This window comes from Crocodylus siamensis, chromosome 2, assembly GCF_052110815.1.
Source record: "Crocodylus siamensis isolate JL-2025a chromosome 2, ASM5211081v1, whole genome shotgun sequence".
In the NCBI taxonomy this organism is placed as follows: Eukaryota; Metazoa; Chordata; order Crocodylia; family Crocodylidae; genus Crocodylus; species Crocodylus siamensis.
This window is the reverse complement of record NC_143396.1, coordinates 209,756,044-209,770,332: the sequence shown is the minus strand read 5'-3', so window position 1 is coordinate 209,770,332 and position 14,289 is coordinate 209,756,044. Positions and strand designations below refer to the sequence as shown.

Here is a 14,289-nt window from a genome sequence, read left to right as displayed (position 1 = left end):
CTAACCTAAACCTATTTTCCATCAGCTTATTACCACTGTTCCTCATCACCCCAGGTGGTGCTGGGAAGAAAAGGGCTCTACCTATTTGCTGTTGATCTCCCCTGATGAGTTTGTAGGCAGCCACCAGGTCCCCCCTCAGCCTCCTCTTGCTGAGGGTGAACAAGTTCAGGTCCCTCAGTCTCTCCTCATAGGGCCTGTCCTGCTGCCCTGTCACCAAGTGGGTGGCCCTCCTCTGAACCCTCTCCAGGCTGGCCACATCCCTATTAAAGTGCAGTGCCCAGTACTGGACACTGTACTCCAATTGAGGCCAGACCAATGTCACATACAGGGGGAGTATCACCTCTCTGGACCGGCCTGAGATGCATCTTTGGATACATGACAAGGTATGGCAGGCCTTGCTGGCTGCGGTCTGGCATTGGTGGCTCATGTTCATCTTGGAGTCAATAAATGACTCCAAGATCCCATTCCACCTCTGTGCTTTCAAGAGGGGAACTCCCCAGCCTGTATGTATGCTGTGGATTCCTTCTCCCAAGGTGCAGCACTCTTCATTTGTCCACATTCAACCCCATCTTATTCTCATCTGCCCACTTTTGTAGTCTGTCTAAATCTAGTTGCAGCCTCTCTCTCCGTTCAAGTGCGTCCACCTCGCCCCACATCTTAGTGTCATCAGCACACTTGGACAGCGTGCTTTCCACCCCCTACTCCAAGTCACTGATGTAGTGGTTAAACAGCGCAGGCCCAAGGACCGAGCCCTGGGGTACCCCACTGCTCACCTCTCACCAGGTTGAGTACAACCCATTCACCACTACTCTCTGGATGCGCCCCGTCAGCCAATTTTTTACCCATCCAACTGTATAGGTATCAATGCCACAGTCGTTTAATTTATTGATGGGGTGAGAGATGGTGTCAGAGGCCTTCTTCAGGTCTAGAAAGACCATAGTCCACAGTGACACCATCATCCAAGGATTTAGTTACCTGGTCATAAAAAGCAACCAGGTTGGTCAGGCAGGACCTGCCTTTGATGAACCCATACTGATTGCCCCTGAGCATGATCTCCCCTGCTGCCCCCCCACAGATGTGCTCTTTGATGATTCTCTCCAAGACCTTCCTGAGCACTGAGGTGAGGCTTATAGGCCTATAGTTACCTGGGTCCTCCCCCTCCCTCCCTTTCTTGAAAACTGGGACCACATTAGCCAGTTTCCCCCGGCACCTGGCCAGATGACCACGAATGCTCATACAGCTGGGCCAAGGGCTCCGCGATGACCCCTGCCAGCTCCCTCAACACCCTTGGGTGGAGGGCATCTGGACCTGCAGATTTAAAAATGTCTAGCCCTTCCAGAAGATCCCTAACTACATCTGCACTAACTGATGTGATTCATACCTCGTTAAGAAATCCAATAATGCTGTAATTTATCCCATTTAAACTTGTACATTTCCCTTGAAAAACAGGTGGGGAAAATTGGGGTGAGCATTATACACAGGAAAAGGGCTCTCTACTTGTATGGTAGAAAATATGGTACGGGGAAGAGGGGACATGGAGTGGTCTCACTGCTAATTGCTGCTGCTCTGAGAGCCACTGCAATTACCGCTGCATCCACAGCCTGCCCCTGCCAATAGAAAAACTTTCTTTTTTGTTCAGCCCTAATCTAGTTTAGACACACCAAAACTGAAGGAGTAGCCAAGACACTTGTAATGTAATAAAAGTCTTAAAATGGAAGAACAGAAGATTTCTGATAAACTTCTTACAACCCAATACTCAACAATTAAAGGAAACAAATCCAACTGAAGATGTAGTGAATATTTACTGAGGCTATTCTTACCTGCGTAGCTTCTGGCTGCACAGGAACCTGGGTAGGCTGGGCAAGTCTTGATTCAGCATGAACTGCAAGTATAGTGATTTGATTACATAAATTAGTGTTTCAGAGAGATCCTATACAGTATTAATAAAGCAGTGTACCACCCTACCAATTAAGCTGCCTGACACCTAATATTTGATGACACTGTCTTCCTGTTCTTACAACTTTAATTTAAACAGTTAGTTAGATATTTTCCTTGCTGTGCATATGTCTGAGTCTAAGTTACTTTAGAAAATTGAACCTGTTGTTTCAGAGAACAAAGCTAAGGCAAAACCTACTGTCCCATCCCCCACAAATTTTAAATTTTACAGACAACAAGAGTTGAGGCATTTCTAGTTTACATTTTGCAAGCCTCCCCCAACATGCAGTTTTATGATTTACCATTACAAACCTGGAGGGCAAACTATTTGCGGCATGTCCAAATTTTGTGCTGGATTCATGGGCTGTGCTGATACAATGGCAGGATCAAGAGCCTGATTCTCAAACTCCAGCATGGAGTCCTACAAGAATAAAACAAAATTCAAACTTTTAATACATTTCTGAGTACATAAGCTATAGATCTGTGAGCAAGATTAGGTCCAAAATTAAGACTGCTAGACTTTTACAAAATATTTAAATTTAATTAAGGTATGAAAAATTCCTGCAGCATAACCCCAAAATTACAGATTTTAGCTCACAAATATAAGGCATATGTCACTGAGCAGCTGAATGCTGCCAAACTAAATGAAGAGCAAAATGCAAGCAGCTCATCTGTACCTTACTATTTGGCTCAGTTAATTATAAAACAAATTTTTCTGCATGTCTTAGTAATTTAAATAATTATGTTAATTGTTTCTTAAACTAACTGACATCATGGAGCAACTACACACCTGCATGAAGTTATATGGGCCTTGCATCTGTGCCATGAGATCCTGTACTCGTTGTCTCCTAACAATAGGGTCTGCTTGAGCCACAGAAGCAAGTGTATGGGGTTCAGGAACAGGAGGTGAAGTAGCCTGTGTTTGTTGTTGGAGTGAATTTACAACCTAGCAAGAGAAACAAGGATCAACTCAGTTACAGCTACACACAGGTTGAAACAATATCACATAAAAATTAGTAAAATATTGACAACTTATTGATAAAGGACTGGTACATACTAATAAAGACTTGGTGGAGAGTCATTCTGTATCCTTCTATGATCACGCTAGCAATGGAGCTCCTATTACTTATAGATTGCCTGCACTGGTGATTAAACTACACTTTGTTGAACATTTCCATTAGTCTAATCAGACAACCATTTACAAATAATGATAGTGACAAAAGCTTTAGTAACTTTAAAGATTATCCAGTACTGCCATGAGATTATACTGCTTTTCTGGCAGAATAAATGCAAGACATTGTTTATATTATTTGTTTGTCAAACAGACTTAGAGGGCTTGTCTACACTTGTGAACCGACTAAAATTCACTAAAAATAGCCATTCTTGAATAATTATTCCACAATCACTTTCTATACAGGCACCTTTTTCTGTGTTTTCTTCCAAAGTTAATTAATTCACTAAATCAGAAATTAACATTCAATTTTGGAATAGTAGTAGCAATCCAAGGAGCAATTCCACAATAACTACTCTGGAATAGCTACTCCGATGAATTTACAAGTGATGAAAAACCTCTTCGATTTGATTTACATCAAGAGATTTCCAGTCTCTGAACAGACACCAAAATATTTTGAGAATGGAACAGAGATGCAGTTAAGCCATTTAAGTTTCAAGATTCAAGTTACAATGGTCAAGAAACAGGCTCAAATCTGCTGTGCAGCCAAAACAAACAATGCATACAATGACGGTATCTCCACCATACATGGAAAGTGACAGGCAGGATTTACCAGAGATAGTCCAATAAGAAAGGAAAGGAAGAATAAGTAGAAATGGTTGGATGCACTGTGTATCAGGTGTTCAGCAATTTGTGGGGTCACAGTATCAAAGCAGGTTGCATTGATTACATTCATCCTGAAACCAGTCAAGTTGGTGGTGGTGGCGGCAAACAGCAGAGGCTAAGAAGTCTGATCTTCAGGACATTTCTAGACTACAGCCTTTCACAAAGGTGCAAAATGCAATAACAAGCCCTTCACAGATCCACTGGGGATATATTCTGTTGCCAACCTATCCAGAATCTGCATTTAAATGACTTCCAAGAAAATGTTGCCAACAGAAAAAGAATACACAATCATACTTGCAAAGTAGGTGTATAAGACAAAGATTTTTTGTCACTGAATCAAGCTTAAGGGACAGAGGGAATTGAATTCTATACTAACAATGTTAAATCTCTGAGTCTGTCATTTGGGCTTTGTTTTTCCTACTCAAATCTGATGGTTTAGCTCCCCCAAATATCGTATGTACTCAAAACCAAGGCAATGTTCCCCACCCCCATTCAATATGGGGAGAAAACCTTCATTCTGGATTCAGTTATAAGCAAAGGGCCTCCCCCTGCCACATATCCCCAACAGGTTCTGATCCTTACTGCCACCCTCCCACTCCACCTGCCCTCCCCACAGCCTCTACTCCCCTGCCACCACCACCATCTCTCCACCATAGCTTCCCCCACCACCATTTAACTTTCAGTTATAGCTCTGGCTTGGGCCCTACTCTGGACCAAGGCAGGGAGCATGTGCTGCCTCTAGACCCAGCCTGGCCACACAGTGGCAACAGCAGCTCTGGTCCTGGCTTCACAGCAGCAGCTGCTACTGCTTCAATAGCTACAGCAGGCTGGGGCTGAATATAGCATTTGCTCCAAGCTCCCTACCCCAGCCCAGAGCAGGGACTCAGCTGAGTCAGAGCTACAAGGGAAAAGTAAGTGGTGGCATGGTGGGTGGAGGCGCTACAAGTGATGGGAAGGGCAGGTGTTGGGGCACAGGCATGAGGGAAGGGGTAGTTAGGAGGCATGAAAGTATGGAGGAGAGGCAGAAGGCAAGGTACAGGTAGGGAGGCAAGCAGAAAGAGGGTGGGGAAAGAATGGTGGTGGGAGGGGCTAGTCACCAGGACAGGCAGGAATCAGGCCACTTTACTGCCTGCCTCTTGCCACCCCCTGCCCTTCTCCAGCCACCACCACTGCAAAGGTATGGGGAGACCAAATTTAAAACAACTTTCCAAAAATAAATTCTAGACATGGAAGACTATAAACAAGTTAATAAATGTTCCATGTTCAGAATCTAATTATCTGGCCAGGAGAGTAGGTGGTAGGGGGTTACCTTAAATTCCAAGTCATCTTGGATTCAGGTAAATCCGGTAGTTTGAAAAATAAATAAAAATTTTTTTAAAAAGTCACTAGCTTAAAAAAAAAAAAATTACTACCTGTTTGAAACTAGTAATTCACATACATTCAGCAACTGCCTAGGCATTCCTAGAACTCAAAATAGCTATTCAGACGTTGCTAAACTTTTAGATACTTCTGTACAGTAAACAAGTATTCCTATCAAAAACTTGTTCTGCAACATGTGCGCACAAAACCTGAAAAGTGTTTTAATATACTTTAAAGCCAATGACCAAATTCTACCTCCCCCTAACAAACTTATCACCAGTTTTGTGAGGTTGTATTGTCCTCAGGGGGAAACTTAGAGTACCAAAATTTCTTCACATCACAAGAAAACCTGGACCAAAGGGTGGAGGGGAATATGACACTGATAAATGGAAGAGCATGGCTGTATAGTTTCTACGGTCGGAAGGGACCCGAGTAGATCATCTAGTCTGACCCCCTGCCATGGCAGGAAAGAGTACTGGGGTCAAATGACCCCCAGCAAGGTGTACATCTATGTCCTCCCCCAGCTGAGAACTCCAATTAGCTGACCAGCATTCCTAGTCTCTGAAGCACACAGGAATCTTAAAGGGCTCCAGTGTGCTCCAGAGACTGGGAATACTGGCCACATGTTCAATCAAAGGCATGATAGGAACCAGCTACAAAGTTATTACACATGTATAATACTTTTGTGGCTTATTCCTCATTTTATCACGCCATTAATTGAATGGATGTGTGGCCAGGTTGCTACGTCAGGCACCCCAGTTACTGGGATCTCCTTAAAAGGCAAAAAGGAAATATGTATTAAAGTCCAATTCTTATTTGCTGCTAATTCTGTGTAAAATGTAACAAAGATTGCAATGCTGTTTGGTGAGAGGATATTAAACACAAACACATTTTCAAGAATTATTCAGAATGCAAATACATCTCCCTTAACAATATTAAAGCTTTGACAAGAACTGATTTTCTCTATGAACATAAAAAACTCTGTAAGCAAATTATGCAGTTAATAAGTCTAATACATCAAGATTTGGAACAGACTACAGCCAACTGAAGTGATCTGAGAGATAATTTGACAGGTTTTTTCCCCTGCATGAAAAGGAAGTTAGTCAAATATTCAATTTAGACAGAAAACATCAGTAAGTTCAATGGCAAAGCTGAACACGCAGCAAAATTCTGTCTCCTTATGCATGCATACTATAAACAAGGGTGTCAAACTCATCTGGTGAGCAGCACCCCAGCATTTGCTTCAGCCAGTCTGTTTCTGCACCATATGTGGCACCTGCTCTAGCTAGATCAGGATGCAAGCCGCGCAGTATCCACTCTAGCCAGTTTAGAGCAGGTGCAATGTTCAGTGTGAATCGCAGATCAGCTAGACAGGCACCAGTTCTGGACTGGCCAGCATGGACACTGGATCCAGTATGAAAGGAACCCACATACCCATCCCCACCTCCACATGCCAGATCCAGTGCCTGCTTAAGCCAGTCCAGGACCTGTGCTGCAAGTTGGCACCTGCCTTAGACAGGTTGGAGCAGGTGCTAGACCTGACATGCTGCTTGAAGGAGGAGAGGGTGGAGGAGGTGGGGAACAGAACAGACAGGACTAGTCCCATGTGGGTACCACATGAAGCACAGGTCCTAGAAAAGACACATATGGTGCATGTCCTGGGCCCCACACACTCAGGGCTGGGCTGGTGTGTCATGGGTCAACTCAAGAGCTAGGACCAAATGTGACTGCATGAGTTGAATTTAGCTCACAGACTGCATCTCTGACACACCTGCCTCACAATACTATTTTTGAATTTTGACAGAGATGGACCAACCCGCAGCACACATGCTACAAAGCAGCTACTATGCAGCATGCAAACCCTGGGCACTTGGTAAGGGTAGGTGGCAGAATGGAGGCTGAAAGCAGAGCATAGGGCACACCCCTGATGCAAGTAGTGTCAGGCACCATGGTCATCCCTGGCTCTGCAGCCACCATCACAGAATCATAGAAAATTAGGGCTGGAAGGGACTTCAGGAGGTCATCTAGTCAAACCCCCTGCTCAAAGCAGGACCATCCCCAACTAGATCCCAGCCAAGGCTTTGTCTACCCAGGTCTTAACCTCCAAGGATGGAGAGTCCACAACCACATCCTTTCTGTGGTGTTTTACTACCCTTCTAGAGAGAAAGTTATTTCTAATATCTGTGGATCCTCACTTGCCATGTCAATCTGCAGTAGTTGTGGGGCCAGGGACGTGTTTAACCTGGCTTTTGGCAATGACACATGCTCTTGCAGCACCATCCTGCCCCTGGCTCTGGTCTGCATAGCTTCAGTCAGAAGTCCAAGCCTCCCCCACCCTGCCTCCATTCTGGCACCCCAAGGCACATATTTCATTAGGTATGAAGGGTGGGTTAGGTGGCAAAGATCAGATAGAACTGACAGGGTGACCTTGAACGATCTTTTTGAAACTCAGTGGAGACTGCCTGGGTCAAATGCAAAAGATTGCTAACTTTTAATAGAACACAACAAATTACTCAAACTACTCAAATGTTATTCCTTGCTCAAAAACCCGCCCATATCAATTTATATTACTCCATCTAACTTTTTTTATATTTGTAATACACCATGGTCAGAAGCCTAGTAAGTAAAGACTAAGCCATATGACTGCAATTAAATTGGTAATTAAATTGCCAAACATTGAACGTGCGTGGTTAAACCTTCCAGTTCCTATTGAAATAGGATTTAGCAAACAACTAATGCCATTTATATAATCGAAATAGCTGTCCACCTTTATCCATAGATATCTTAGGTGTCATGCTGTATTTTTAAAGCACCTGTTACCCTTGTGGAGGTGCCAGTCAGAGTTGTACAATTTATATTGATCTTATTTTATATGCAAAGTAAGAATCCAGCTATTTGGAAATGTACAAATGGGGAGAAGAAAAATTCTCCCCCCAAATTATAGCATTTGCCCTTTGGGAACACAGTACATTTCCTGAGAATTTACCAATACATTCATTAGTTTAAATTATTCTTAAAAATTTGGTTCTTCAAAGCAATGAAGCACCTAACTCAAACTTTTTTTCTGGTCTTCATAAACATTAGACCATGCATTTTTGTTTTTAAGCCACTTAATTTTAGAGAAATCTTGAAAACATCTTGTGTAACACATAGCCTTTGAAGAGACTTTAGTATTAATATTCATCTTTTTTCTTTAATTATTTATAATGTAAACATCTTCACCAGCAGCTGAACAAGAAGTAACCACAGTTATCAACATTACTGGGATATTTATTTGTGAGGGAGGGAGAAACCAGGGCATAGTTTCTTATGGCCACTAATGACACACAAAGAAAAAGAAATATGAAGAAGAATGCCTCTAAGAATATCAGTTTGATATTTCTAATATCTGTGGATAATAGATCAATATGGATATACAAACTTAAATTCATGTATTATATTTATATAGTTGTTGCACAGCATAAGTACAATTCAGTGTTCTCTGAGTACTCAACTGTGTGTTCCAATAAATCAATATCTGGTGTCTTAAAATATAATCTTAAGTCTTAATGACCTGGGTTTATAACTCTTCTTAGATGCACTTCTAATATCCTTTAAATAATTTTTTTTCCTAAATAATTCAACCTAATATTTGAATGATTTTATAGTTGGGGAATAGTGTTTAAGTGCTATGACATGGCAAAATCAGTACTGGCAATGCCTACAGAAAATAGCTATAGATAGAACGGATGTGAAACTTTTAAGTATTCATGAAATTTAGTGGCGGCCTTCAAAACCATGAATGTCAGTTAGTCTTTAGATGCAGAATTTGAACAGCTGCTCTCCTGCTCTCAAAAACCTGTAAGGGTAATAGGTATTACCTCAGGGCTTAAAGAGCCTAAAGACACAACATGGAAGTAAGAGGAAACAAATTTAGTCTGGAACTTGCTTCTGAAGGAAGTCAAGATGAACCATGAGATTCACCACCTTGGTTCATTTTTTTTTCAAATGGATTACTCAAGTCAATTCCAACTCAGAAATTGAGCAGTTATGAAGGAGGAGACAGTATATAACTACACATTTTTCACGCAAGTTCCCATACAATATAGCAGTAGATTCCTTACACATGTGAAGAATTAGAATATCTAAAAAACCCTAACAATCAGAGAAAGTGCTGCGAAAGACACTGGCAAAAATAAATATGTCCTTAACTTTACTTTACAACAACTTCTTTGAAGAGCTAAACACTTCTTTTAAGTATTTCCCTTTAAAAAGCTGAATAGGAATAAAAATACGTGCAGTAAACGGACACATCTATTTTGGGGCCAAGTATAACCTGTGGGTCAGGCAATGAGATACGGTTGGGTTGTGTGGAATTTTCTTCTTCCCCTCATAAAACAGCATAATACAACTCAACTCCACAGTGCTGCCACCAGCATCTGTGTAACAGCATGGAAATTCTACATAGACTCGATCCCAAAATCAATTTTAAAATTTCTTAATATCCCTTCTATTTCTGAAACCCTGCTTCTCCAAGCTGCTCCTGAACTGTTAAAATAAACTTCCTCACTGACGTCTAGCTGTATACTGCAGTCCAATTCAGTGGTTTTCAACCTTTGTAGGCATTCCTCCATAACTTTTGTAAATTGAGCAACACTTCCTTTCAACATTTATTATTACAGTTGGACCCCCTGCAGAAGGGCTGAGCGGGGAGTGGAGATAATAATGCCTATGCAGGGACTAAGCCTGATCCTTCACTTATCCCTTCACACCCCGTGCCACATTTCAAAGTATCCTGAGGCATCCGTGGGTACCCTGGTTGAGAATTACTGCTAATTTTTAGATGCCATCCAGCTTCGCACAGAATTTAAGAAAATGTGAATATAGTCAGCAAAAGTTTAAAAACCATAATCTTTGTGTTACAGCCTCTTAAGAGAACGCTGAAAGATCTGAGAGTCATTTGAAACAGGGATTGCAATTTTACCTGCAACACAAAATCTCTTACCTCAACCGTTTCAACTGTCCACTCATCTACCTGTTCCTTCTCACTACTGCTGAACTGAGTCTCTGCCATGAATTGTCTGTTTACATACTAAAATAAAAATGAGAAAGGGCATAAAAAGTAAAAGGAAAGTAGCATAAAAGTATAGAAAGTGACCACAATTTTTCTACTGATTTAATACCTCAGTTGATTCAACTTCAGTTGGTTCAGTGTATTCTTCCACTGGATCAGGTTCTAAGAGAAAGAGAGACCATTTTAGATCCATCGTATTGAGCAAGTTATAGACCTCTTTGGCTTGGGCGCTGAATGGGTGAAAAACTAAAATCAGAAGAGAAAAAGTAGTCCCCGGATACCCAATATTTTGAACATACCCTCCCTCCTTTGGTAAATAAATATTTACTTTATCTTTCTGATTTTAGAATTGCAACTTTTTAAAATGTCTTGCTTTAGCAAAGACTAGAAAAGAAAGGATGAGCTGACTATAAATTTTTAGCCAACATAAACATTCACATAAATTCTTTAAGTCACCATGGATTCCCTGTTCTGTAGCTTGTTTTAGTTAGTTTATCCGAAGGATATCCTTCTTACATTTGCCTACCCAATGCAGGTTCCATTATGGCTACACCTTACCCAGCTGCTGCTACAAATTGGCAGTTTAACTGCTGGTACATAACCAATCACATTATTTCTGCACTTTATATTCATCTTTTACTTTTTTTTATATATATATATCTATCTATCTCCTGGCTCTCTCAAATGAATAAGTGCTTAAGCTGTTTCCATATTTATAATTTTTCCTTTGCTTTTATGGGTCCCAGAGAATAATGATCACAGCTGACAAACCAATCGGAGCTTTATATACTTACCAGCTTCTACTACAGGATCTTCTACTGCAGGTGCAGGAGTTGCCTCTTCCTCCTCACACAATCCGTTCTGATGGTTGTGGGTACTATCAAAATAATTAGTTTGAAGAATACGTTCAACGATATCCTTTAGAGCTTTGTCTGCAAGATAAAAAGAACTCATCAAGTATAGACTGAAGATCACTTTAGTTTTCTTGCTTCCTATACCAAAACCCATATAAATTTAATTAGTGAAACAAGTTCTCTTTAAATTTTCATCAACAACCTGTGCATTATGAAAGAAAAAGATTTTTAAAAGTCCAGCTAATTAATTTTGAGTTTTAAGACTGCAGAGGATTGAGCAAAATTATTAGCATGGTATTAGTAAATTACTCAAATCCACAGGTCCTGACAGTTTAAGTCAACTACTTAATGATGACAAACTAAATATGTAACAGAAGCATTTTACAAACCATTTTAAGATTTTAACTTCTCTAAAAGTGGTTCAAGACAGATTCAGTTTTAAGTACAAGCATAGAGGAGACCTGAAATTAAAGTTGTGACCACCTAACCACAACAAAAGATGTCCACTACTTCTGAAGAGGCTAACAAGGCAGCATTACTGGCAAATTAGGCTTTTAAAAGGACAATCAAAGAAGACTGATGATCCATGTATGGTAGCTAAGTGCTGATTTTCATGGTCTGAATCAGCATACTTAATGTGGAAGTGTGCTAGAATGTACTAGGCTGAAGGGTAATAAAAATATTCCCGGTATGAAGACTTGAGCTAGATAAGGTTACAGTAGTTTGGAAAACCTGACCTACAAATTTCCACCTTCAACTTTTCTAAAAGATTTTTTAACATGCAACATATCTATTAACCTACAACCGTACCTCTGTATTTAAGCTTAGCATGGTATATTACTCCGAATAATGGATATTAGGGGTGTGCGAAGTGGGCCATATTCGATTCAGATTCGGCCCAATTCAGGGGACAGCGATTCGACTTGCTAATTCAGATTGCTGTCCCAACCCGATTCAGCCAAATCCGAATCGAAGATTCAATGCTGATTTGGAGAATCAGTGATTCAGTCACAAACACAGCTTTAAATATTTTTTCTACATACCTCGAAGTACCAGGCACAGCTCATGAAAGCTAGATGGTGGGGCAGATGGAGCATCCCACAGGGGGACCCCCTGCGTACTCGGTGGCAGGCCCGGAAGTAGACTGAAAGTACTTCCAGTTCACTTCCAGGTCTGCTGTGGAGCATGTAGGGAACCCCCCCCCTCCCACAATACACTACAGGGGGACCTCGGGTGCCCCCCCCCCCCAGAAGGCACCAGTCACCAAGCCAGGGGAGTCCCCCGCGTGCTCCGCAGCAGACCCGGAAATGGACCAGAAGTGCTTCTGGTCCACTTCCGGGTCCACTGCCAAGCATAGGGGACCTCCCCACCCCCCAAACTCCTCTGGGACAATCCATCCACTCCACTATCTCAGCGCTCACAAAGCCTGTTACCCTGAGGTATGTACAAAAACATATAAAGCTGTGTCTATGTCCAAATCGTCGAATCTCTCCGAATCAAATCAGACACATTAAAGGGTCTCCCGATTCGATTCAGATTCAGAGATTTGGCAGCAAAATGTAACCCAATCTCTGCCAAATCAAACCAGCAACCAAAGCTTTGCACAGGCCTAACGGATATTATCATGCAACCGAGGTTAACAGGATATAGTAGTTACCAAATTCTGTTCTACCTTGGAGTGATGCCATAATAACTAAACATTTTAGCATTTGCAGTTCCAGATTACAGTGAGCCAACTTTTTTAAGAAGGGACATTTATAAAAAGATATTCCCCTTCATTGTCCAGCATTACTACAGAACAGAATTAAGGCTATTTGGGTATGTACATGGAAAAATCCCACACCTCTTTGTATTCAAGTAAGTGTAAACTTCACTCGAATTCCATGGAGTTGGAAATTTACCCTTTAATACCTCATCCCTGTCAATTACTTATGTATACTCTTAAGCTTAACTCATTTTTTTGTTTCTTTGGTTTTTACTCAGTATTAGCATATATATATCATTTAAAAATGTCAAAGTATGCCACCCCACGATATTTCCAGTAATTTAACAATAGTCAGAATAAAATATTATCTCTTTAAAAATTTTAGCTTATGAAGACATTCACTGATACACCAGTTTACAAAACAGCACAATGAAAGAACTAGTTAATGTAAATTTAAAAGACAACTAAAGCGTAGTGGTTAATTTGGCCCTTAATTTGTTCATTAGTATAACAGGCAGTGTTAGTGAAAACAGGACTGAGGAGCACTATTACAGCTTGATCTAGAAGGCCAAGATTTCTATGCTAAGACAGTATTGCCTCAGGGCAGTTAACTCAATTCAGTAGTTCCAGTAAGTCTTTCAAGTACTAATGACTACATTACTGTAATGCCAGAAAACCAATGATCAGGGCCAGCTGGGCCTAGTAACCTTGCAATATACTCTTGACATATTTTTATCCTATTGATTTATTACAACTAAGAGATTTGTTGCATACAAGTTATGTAAAAAGGAATGGTGATAATTTCAGATACCTCTGCTGTCATAATGAACTCTGCACGTGAATTAAACAACTCCTAACCTGAAATATTCTGTAACCTATAACAAAACTATGGTGAATTATAAACTCATCTCTTCAATTAAAACCTTAGTTAAGATTTCAGTTAAATTTTAACTGGAAGGAAAATCTGAAAGTATTATTCTGCTGTTCATCCAGAGTGAAGAAAAAAACCGGAGTATTTAAACATCTTAAGATTCTTTTGAATGACTTGTGTCAAACTAATTACTCTTCAGAGGCTTGCTGCTCCAGGTACTGAGTGCAAACATTTGGAAGGATACTATTTTTTTGTGCATACTAGAGGCTTCTCCCTCTTGTATATGAAACAATGAAAGAATCAAATAAGCAGCTTCAAACTGGTGCTTTCATATCCAAAAAGTTCTGAAAGAACGTTTCCATCTCCCAGGCCACTGCAGAAAAGCACAGCATCCAGCTGTCCTTTAGAATACTGTTTCTACTATTACTAGAAATAATTTCTGTGTTACCTGGATAGTATTAAGAAGTGTGCATGAACATTAGGAACAATTGTCCCAACTGCAATAACACCACATCTATTTGCTATGAAGAAAGTATGGAGAACAAAATTTTAACTGTAGGTAAGTAGCAACTGTGGATAAAAGTATATGTCAAGATTGATTTCCTTGCCATTGCCTTGTTTTACGTACAAAAACACAGCTATTCTAAAACTAAGTTTCTTCCCACAACGATGTTT

The 14,289-nt window shown here is 40.7% G+C and overlaps 1 protein-coding gene across 3 annotated transcripts in view; it reads right to left on the bottom strand.

Moving 5' to 3' along the window:
• The window catches only part of CAPRIN1 (cell cycle associated protein 1), a 64,685-nt gene that overhangs the window by 18,313 nt on the left and 32,083 nt on the right, over nt 1-14,289 (bottom strand). For 2 of the 3 annotated variants that reach the window (XM_090032921.1, XM_090032918.1), the window contains exons 7-12: nt 10,979-11,116; nt 10,294-10,346; nt 10,116-10,202; nt 2,726-2,881; nt 2,248-2,356; nt 1,821-1,882 (exon numbers count right to left, since the gene is read on the bottom strand). In XM_090032921.1, the coding sequence (XP_089889047.1) occupies nt 1,821-1,882; nt 2,248-2,356; nt 2,726-2,881; nt 10,116-10,202; nt 10,294-10,346; nt 10,979-11,116 (605 nt within the window). The remainder of the gene's footprint in view (nt 1-1,820; nt 1,883-2,247; nt 2,357-2,725; nt 2,882-10,115; nt 10,203-10,293; nt 10,347-10,978; nt 11,117-14,289) is intronic. The other variant, XM_090032920.1, reaches the window with a different exon arrangement.